Source organism: Gordionus sp. m RMFG-2023, chromosome 2, assembly GCF_954871325.1.
Source record: "Gordionus sp. m RMFG-2023 chromosome 2, tfGorSpeb1-WG-v2, whole genome shotgun sequence".
Taxonomy (NCBI): domain Eukaryota; kingdom Metazoa; phylum Nematomorpha; class Gordioida; order Chordodea; family Parachordodidae; genus Gordionus; species Gordionus sp. m RMFG-2023.
Window position 1 is genome coordinate 7,799,281 of NC_088776.1, and position 9,644 is coordinate 7,808,924.

The 9,644-nt window shown below is 28.9% G+C and overlaps 1 protein-coding gene across 2 annotated transcripts in view; it reads right to left on the reverse strand.

Moving 5' to 3' along the window:
- The window catches only part of LOC135925237 (protein unc-79 homolog), a 37,514-nt gene extending 28,296 nt beyond the window's left edge, over nt 1–9,218 (reverse strand). The window contains exons 1-14 of one of the 2 annotated variants that reach the window (XM_065460464.1): nt 9,197–9,218; nt 9,030–9,150; nt 8,829–8,986; nt 8,617–8,787; nt 8,490–8,567; nt 6,009–6,064; nt 5,443–5,563; nt 5,100–5,164; nt 4,063–4,239; nt 3,585–3,865; nt 3,018–3,282; nt 2,527–2,787; nt 1,509–2,009; nt 753–866 (exon numbers count right to left, since the gene is read on the reverse strand). In XM_065460464.1, coding sequence (XP_065316536.1) covers nt 753–866; nt 1,509–2,009; nt 2,527–2,787; nt 3,018–3,282; nt 3,585–3,865; nt 4,063–4,239; nt 5,100–5,164; nt 5,443–5,563; nt 6,009–6,064; nt 8,490–8,567; nt 8,617–8,787; nt 8,829–8,986; nt 9,030–9,150; nt 9,197–9,218 — 2,391 coding nt within the window. Of the gene's footprint in view, nt 1–752; nt 867–1,508; nt 2,010–2,526; nt 2,788–3,017; nt 3,283–3,584; nt 3,866–4,062; nt 4,240–5,099; nt 5,165–5,442; nt 5,564–5,844; nt 5,966–6,008; nt 6,065–8,489; nt 8,568–8,616; nt 8,788–8,828; nt 8,987–9,029; nt 9,151–9,196 lie in introns of those variants that run through there. The other variant, XM_065460465.1, reaches the window with a different exon arrangement.
- Between the last annotated feature and the right edge of the window lie 426 nt (nt 9,219–9,644).

A 9,644-nucleotide genomic window follows, 5' to 3' on the forward strand; every position in this document is an offset into this window, starting at 1 on the left:
AATTAATATAAGACGTTGAAATTAATTTGGTATTTTATATTTATTATAGGAATGGAAAAGTTAATTTAAGTGGTATTATAATATTAAAATTAACCTTCTAAATTAATTAGTTGTTCTTTTTACTATAATACTTAATTATTTATATGATTATTAGTTACTTGTGAAAACATTATATATATATATGTGAAAATATAATATAGTATTAAAATCATAAATAGTTCATTGTTAGATCAATATTATAAATTAATTCCCCCTTTTTAAAAGGATGCATTTTGCTTGTGGATTTTTTCCTCAATAACATCGAAACATTTATTTAACAGGGTATAAATATATATTCCAATTTTATATAAGTAATAATCTCCCAGCTCTATATTTGTGTTTTAAGTGAAAATTAATAAAGCAAAGTTAAATTTCACCTTTGTTCGGGGGATGAATTAATACAGGCGGCGGCAGTGTAATTTTTTTCCATCCGCGATTTATCAGCGCGCCGTATTCGCAGCCGCCCAATAAATGACGTCTAATTTTAAAAAGATTTCTACTTGTAATAATCCCAAATAATTTCCATATTTCAAAGTAATAGGTGAACACATATATTTTATAAATATGTATAATTACTATAACGCTCTTGTATGTTCTAAACATTGCTCATTACAAAGGGTAATGTTTAGAACAAGTAATCACCAAAAAACATTGCATGCACTTGACTTATATTTATTATTTAAATTTCAAATATGAATGTTAAATTAAAATACATATGAAAGGATGGCTCGATTAGAACTGATTGAACGCAAAAATCGAAGACAGGGCAAAAAACAGGCTGTAACCAGGGTGTCCAGACTCACCGCGACCTCAGAAGAAGTTAGAATCTTATTTATTAAAAGCACAATAAACGTAATGCATTACTATGTAATATGTAAAATTTTATTAATTAAAAAAAATACAAGTAAAAATAAAAATAGCGAATATAAGACTTTTCTTCCCTTCCTTTCCTGCTTTAAAAATGCAGATTATATATGTATATGCACAGGACATCAGAGACTTCTACTACCCCCTCCCTACCAAATCAATATAAAAAAGGAAATCCAAATCAAGACAACTACTTCCAATATCAATGAAGAACTTGCGTCATACCCCCCCCCCCCTCACGGATATTGATCAGATATTAAGAATTGATGTCAGGCCAGTTCTAACTGGTTCTTAAAATTTTTTTAAGGATCACGTGAATCTTTAATGTAAATGCTTTGAATAAAATTGAATTTAGAAGATTAAAATAAATATCGTATGAATAAGGATGATTTGTTGAATAGATCTGGTTGAAAGTGGGAGAGGAGGGGGGGGGATCCATTGGGAGACCAAAAGAGAAGCGGATAAAAATATTGGATAATTACATAAAAACGTTAGGTTTTTAACCTGGGGCGATGGGTGGGGAAAATTAGAGAAAGGGAATTAGAATGGGAAATGGCCTACCTGGGTAAAACCTGGAAAAGGGTCAATTTAAATTCGTTTACCTCCAACCAAGTCAAAGCGTCGTGAATCTCCCGAACATCCTTAACCCGCGTTATTCGTGCTCGATCCTCGCATTTAATATTTCCATCATTTTTCTCGTCGTATTCTTCGTAATTCCTGCAAAGTCGATCAACGATAAAATTGTACATTAGGGAGGCCGGTTCAAACGGAAGCGGGGACATTTCAAAGTCGAACGTTTTTTTCAACAGCAGGCTCGTATTCTCGTTAGGGTTATCGTTGGTATAGCTGTATTTGTATAATCTGTCCTTGTCGGAATCGTCTGAGTGGTCGGGCTTAGCCAGAGATTTAAGCCACAAGGGCATGAGTATTTTCCAAGCGGCGGGCGTGACAACGTCGTAAGGAACGAGGCAGAATAGGCGAAAAAGGCCAGTCGATGAGGACAAGTGAGAGTAAAAGCCGGAAGCGAAAGCGGGGAGTAACGCGTCCGGGCTAAGGCAAGTCAGGAAGAGGCGCTGAGAGCGATCCAGACATATGTCATCTTGCTGCAATATATAAAATCGATTACGAAGAAAAATAAAGTTTTTTTTCTTTCACTCTTTCATTAGATTCAAATTTCTAAAGGGACTGGGTGGACATTAGGAATAGTATCTAGTTAAAATATCTTAAATAAAACCATCTTTTAAAAATAACTTTTGAAATTGATGTTAACATAAAAAATTTCAATCAAAAATAGAGTTTTTTTTTACAGACGATGTCAGACATCGATATATAAAGTAAAATGTAATTGATTTAACACGCAAATCTTATGTATGTGCTAGAAAAATTTAAATCGCAATATATATTTTTTTAAATAGAACATATTAAATTAATCAATAATAAACTAATTCATGAACTAAGGTTATATTTTTTTTAAAATTGTAATTAAAAGTAAAATAACGCTCTAAATAATTTAAATCCAGACAATTACAGGTATAAATTTTCCGAAATGACAATACCTTTAACTCCGTAGATAATTAAATCGGCAAAAGATTTAATTTCAGATATTTAGGTATAATAAACCTCATTGGACGTTCTCTTATTTTCATCTTTTATTTCAGGCTTTTTCGCGTTTTTTTCGAAAAATATTTCGGGACAGAAAGATGTGTTAGCTATGAGATCCTTGGTGCTAGGCAGGGACAAGAAATGGGTTTTGTCCTGTATCCAGGGTATTAGCTTGTCGGGCTTGAGAGCCTCTATAGAAGAGGCTAATCCTCCCTCGGGGAGGTAAGCGGTTGAATCGAACCACCTGAATAGAGCGGAGAATAAGCGACCTAGGTCTTCCTGTGTTCGTTCATTGGTCGAAAAAAAGAAAGAAAAGGATTGTGTATAAAAATTTATACGCCAATGAAAACCTCAAAATTACGACTCATCTTTCAAACTAGTAAAACAAATCACAAATTATCTGTAAGTTTAACAAATTAATTTAAACTTAACCAACCATTATTCCGATAATTTTTTTAAAATCCATTTTCCATTTTTCCCGAAAAATTTATTAAATCGTAAATGAAAACGTAAGGTGCCGATTCGTAATTCTCCGTCAGGCCCAGCAGCAGGTATATGCCGTACCGGCTGAGCATTAATCGCTCGTCGAATGAGAAGGACCTGTTCAAACCCCGAATTTTGACTGAGGCGAGGGCGTTATATCCGGTTGGATCTTCGAATTCGTCGCTCTTTCCACCCTGGTACTTTACCTTATTCTTATGCTCTTTACCTCCAAAATTTTGCCCGCCTTTCTTTTTGGGCTTGGTGTGGTGCGGTTTCACGTTGACTATCAATCTGTGCCATGTGTAAATGGTATAAATACGATTTAATATGGATGGCATTAAAAAAAATGAAAAATCTATATAATTTATCCACGAAATTAAAATAAAACGAAAAATACCCTAAGAATATTATATTAATATCTATGATTGTAAAACCTATTGCAATACAATATTCACAATGTATATTGTGTAATTTTAAAATCCAAAAATATCAAAATTTTTATAGGAAAACATGTAATTTAGTATTATCTAATTTCATTAAGCCCTTTTTTTGATTAATCATCAAACAATTATAAAATGCTAAATAAAAAAAACCGAGCGATAGCCTCAACCACCACAAAATCTAGATTCCCCAATAAGTCGGCCACAGTCTTTTCGTCCTTTTCACTATTATCTTTATCAGCATTCTTGGACCAGAGGATCTCGACTGGCTCCTGAAAAATGTGAGATTTTTTGTCGCTGCCAGCAATGAATCCGACATTATGCTTGGCCCCGAAACAAAAATCGCAAAGTCTTAAAGGACGATTTGAGTTGGCGTTGGTGCATTCGGGAGAAAAGCAGGTGTGAGTGGCATTTTTGAGAGAATTCGGGCAATTCTAGGTTTAAATTTTTTTTAAAAAATTTGAAATTGTTAAAAAGAGCCTTTTCTTTCTTTCTTTCTTTCCTTCCTTAATCTTTCTTATCCTACCTTCTTTTTTTTTAAATTTTATTTATCCATTTTAATAGCTCAGTTTTTCATATCTATACAGATTAAAATATAATTAAAAATTTTTCTTAAAAAAAAATGTGTAACTTTATTTTCGCATTTCAAGGCCACGTATTCGAGCGGATACACCAACTGGATAAATTGCGATTCCGCCAAACTCGTTCCGTATTTATCTTGCGCGTAATTCTTGATGCACGACTCACATATTATACATGGAGGAGGTCGTTCGGTATATTTAATCGAAAATTCGGGATTGATACACAACTAAAAATGTTTTTTTTGTTAAAAAACCATTCAATTCGAATAAAATATAAGGGTTTGATTGACATTCCACCAAAGAAATTCGAGAATCTTTAATGCTCAATTTACCAATAATAATGATTTACTTGTTTGTTATGTATGCAAAATAAATATATTATAATTTTTTTATTTACAAATTAATAAAATGACTTTCACTGTTTTTGTGTCTTCATAATAATAGTCTAATTTAAGATTATTAAACATCATAAATTAAATTGATGAATGACCAAAATTATTGAATATTATAACATTTAGATAATGATTCATAAAATTATTAAATATATAAGTGGTTAATTTTATATTGAAATAAGAATGTTCAACATAAAAATAAAGATAATAAATTATAAAACATTATCATTAAATTTAAGAGTCTGATGATAAATTGAGAAATTAGTGTATAACTAGATTTTTAAATACTTTAAAAAATGAAGAAATATTAATATAGGTGCTTTAAAAAGTATTTTATATTGTAGTGTTGTAATATTTCATATTTATAATAAAATTATTATATAATATATTTTGGAAAATTAACACATATTATATTACCAGTTAATACATACCATGTTTTGACTAGCCAAAAAAACAATCACATAACCTAATCTAACTCAAATATTATAGATAGAGCTTTGATTCATATTTTATTTTAAAGATTAAGGGCTACACATTGATATTATATATAATTTTTGACCCAATTCTTAACCCCCTTTTCATGGCCAGTCATACCACATCTCCCACCCTAAATAATATAGGATTTATTATTACTAACATGTTTTTTAAGAGATATTTTGGGGGAGTTGTTAAGCTAATACAAAAGATATATTTACCTTTTCTCCAAAGTTATCTTTGCCACCGGAACATTCGATAACTTGACATTTTGGTCTCTCCCATGCTTTTAATCAAAAGTGAGTAAACATGAGTGAGAAAAAAATAAATAAAATATAACCTTTAGCATTATAAAATATTTTAAACCGTTTTCTAGATTATTTTTACCGCTTCTTTCTTTCTTTCTTTATTTATTTATTTCATTCTTTCTTTCCTTCTTTCTTTCTTATAGTGCTACAGAAATCCCTATAATTTAGAATATTTGTCGAGTTCCAACATTTCAAATCTGCCCGTTTATAGTATTATACCTTAAACCATATATTATTTAATATTATTTTCGGTTACACATAAATTTGGTTTTCCGTTCCGAAGGCACTGGGTTCAAAGCGGGCCAATAATTGAACAATATTCTAGTGGAGGCGTAATGAGAATTCTCGTTGCCGTAAGCTATTACCCAAAGTATGTCCTAGTGGATTAAAAAAATATGTGTAACTATAAAACACACGATAAAAATTTTTCAAGTTTTGCTCTAGAAACCTGAGTATAAATAAATTTTGTGAAAAAAATATTTGATCAATCAAAATCAAAATTATGAATGTTCCTAGATTCATATTTATAACCAGAACCTAATAGGTTTAATTCAACTATATATGCAAATATATCATGCCTTCCTTACCTTTTCTTATGTGAAGGAAAACACACAAACAAACATACAAATCATAAAAAAAACTATATTATGATAAAAACATGCATTAATGAGAAAGCTTGCCGACAAAATGATGCAATCATAGTATGAATATCAGTAATTTAATCATGCTTCATTCTTTTCCCAAACATCAAACAACGTTTATTTTTTCTCGAAGATGGCAAATATTAGTTGGTCCATGCATGACATAATGATAATGAACTACCTCATGAAAATCTTTCTTATACGCCATTATGGTTTCGGCCAATTGCGATTGAAGAGCTAGGGTGTTTTTTTTTTAAAAAAAATTTATATTTGTAAAACATTTATAATAGGGTGTCGAAACGATTTGTCTAACTATGATCGCAAACTCATTTGATCGTTAAATTCGTACACTTTTTTGATTGGCCCATTTAATATTTGTAAATAAAGATTATATCTTAAATATTGCTTAAAATATTTTTATAATTATCTGAAAATGTTTGAATATAATATTATTGGCATAAAAATTCCTATTAATAATGATGTCGTCCATTTCGCGATCAAAATCTTACGATCAAAGGAGGCCCACCCGTCGAAACGAACGGGACAAAATAAACCTTCATAAATTCCTGAACCGTTATAAGATTTTGAAAGGAGAGAACCGAACCGTTATAAATATTTTCGAACCAGTTTTACCCAGTTTTTGAAATTATATTTATTTAATTCAATTGATTTGGCATAAATAAAAATATTTTTTTTAAAAAAAATGGTACAAATTTTGTATCTGCTTAAGTTATGTTAAATAATTAGTTATTTTCTTACGCAGGTTTTATAATAAGAAATTCAACTTCGTTTTCTTTAAAATTTTGTTTAAAAAAAATATTTTCATTGAATTGTTAGGTGTCAATCAAAATGATATATGATGATCATTAAAAATCCAAAACCTAGATTAAAATAACCGTAACGAATCGATATAGATTTTGAAACCGGAACGAATCGGTTAAAAAAATAAACCCGAAAAGGAAATCAGCCGTTTTACATTTTCATAATAAGAACTGGAATAGATGAAACTGCGCTGTTACATCGGTTCGACACTCTGGTTTACAGACGCATACCCCATACCGTGATGATCAGTATCTGCCGATCACGTGTTAATTATCGATGTTACACAGACTAGAAAAAAGTGGTTGGCGAACTTTGGTCCCTAATAATATGAGTTAATTTTAAACCACACTTGTTTGATTTTGAAATCTGATAATTTTGGTAAAACAAATTTGGACATAAACTAATCTTAGGTAATAGTAAAGGCTCGTTTTCGTGTTCTTTGAGTCCAATTTAATGAAGGAAAAAAAAATATTTCAATATATTTCCTATTTAATTATGTGTAATAAACCCTGCCTTATTTAGCTATTGTTGGGACCAAGATTTTTAACAGTTGCCCAATTGGTAAACATTTTTTTAACTTTATAATAGTGGTTAATAGGAATTTGATTGGGACTCAAAATTTTGGTTATAATTAGTTCAAGAACTTAAATTAGACAAGTTTTACTGTATATTATAGTTACTTGATTAGATATAAAAATGGGAAATAAAAAATTATTTGTAATAAAATGTTTATCATTGGATCAAAGAAGAATTTTTTTTGAAAAAACAAATAAAATAAGGATATAAAATTGATTATTATATATTTTATCGCATTGCCCAATAAATATTTCTCTGTAAAATGGGGTAATGATGAATTCAGGAATAGTCAAAAACAAAGCCTCAAACATAAAATTTTTATTCTTCATTATTTTGCCTAAGTTTGCTCCTAGTTTCTCATCTCATCACAACATCATCACATCTTTCCTCCTCAATACCAGCATCTTTTAATGGTATTCCCTTCTAAACTGTCCCTCACTAATCAAAGTTTTGCCCCTTTTCCCAAGAGACAACTCACTTTTTAATTTGGTTTTCTACGAATGTGATTTTTTCCTTCAATTATTCATCTTGTATATCATTCCTCACAACCCAATGCACTGAACCATAAAAAAGAAGCACAGACAAATATTGAAATATATAAAAAAAAGGTGACTAATTTTAAAAATTATATGCTTTTAATTCAGAACATGTTTTTTGATATTTTTGAGACTTTTTACCTAAGGATATTTGACTTTGATTCATGAGTTTGCAAAAAAAATTTTTTTTTTAACTTTGATTTTATCTTGAAAATTATTTTATGCATGAAATACAATAGATTTACTTCTAAAACAATTTTTAATTTTTTTTTTGATTTTTAGGTAAAATTAGATCAAAAATCTATGTTCTTCGAACTCTGTTCAAAACACATGTTGAAATGATTTTGAGTAATTAAAAAAATTCATATTTAGATCCTTTTTGTAAAATTGAGCAATTTATTCTTTTTATAGCTAAGTCTGGGGTTTTAATGTTATCTTTTGCATTTACTACCAGATAGAAGAGCCTGTATTTTTAAGATAATATCATTTAAAGGGGCTCCTGGTTAAGATAGAGATCTCTGATGTATAGAGATATGATTAGCTAATTAAAGTAGCCTAACACTAAAGAAAATTATTTATCAGTAAAAAAAAAATATATTAGTTAAATATGATAAAATCAAACCCTAATTAAAAATTTTTTATCCATCTGCTGGATTATAAATTCGTTATATATTTATAATTATTGATATTGAATTTATTTATCATAAATATTATTAAATAAATAAAACCTTTTTCTTGAACATAAAGATATACATTGGATAATATAGCTGGTATAGAAGAGAAGTTATTATTTGGATTTTCATTACCTATTTAATTTAGAAATATTATAAAAATGAAATGAATGTTTAAATTTACATAATATCAATGGAAACAATCTAAATGTCAACAAATCTAATATATCTTTGTATAACATATATGGAAAAATTGCAAATAAAGTCGATATTTTATATGGAATTTCTTGAAGTTGATTAAAATTAAGGAATAGAAATATTGCTTCAAATGAAAGTAAAATATTTTTTCCCAAAACTAAAATAAATATTTTATTTATATAATAATTACTGTTTTACCATATTGATTATCGTTTATCAGAGTAAAGATTAATAAAACTTTATCTAGGGCATTGATGAATCCACTATAATTTAAGCTTGGAAAATTTGAAACCCTTTCTTCACTCTTAAAAAAACTAAACATTTCAAGGCTCATATTTGTCACATCTTTAAGGATACTAATAAGAAGCATGTATTTTAAAAAATGTTATATGAAATAACCTGTTCAATGTCAATATAAAATACTTTAAGCTATTAGTAATTTCTATCCCACTCGGAACTGGCACTAAATTATTGAAAACTCTCGAACATAAAGTCTCTAAATTGGTTACTTTAGAGTTAACTATGATATTACATATGTATAATGAATTATTTTTGAAAATATTTACATGATATAAATTTTGTCCCCATTTCGCACTAACATATGATTTTAATGAATGAATGAGGATAATTTTGAGAAATAAATAAACATATGGTTTATTAGCTTTATGTTTTGAAGGAGAAATTAGATCAGAAGTTGTAGATAACATTGATTTGAAATTATTTTTTATATTTAAGCTTTATTATATTTTGTTAGTCTAATTTACTTTAAATTATTTGCCTACTTCTTATACTTCCTAATCGTTGGTTCTATCAATAAAGTCATAAGTGATCTTGGAAACTGATCATAAAAATTTTAAATTGCTCAACCCAGCCTGTCATTATATATAACAACAAAATCTATTTTACTTTGAGTGGGAGGACAGGACTTTGCTATTCGATTATTTAAAAAAACTAAGTGTATGGACGAAATAAATATCTATATATTCGGAAAGTTATAAAATACGATAAATAACA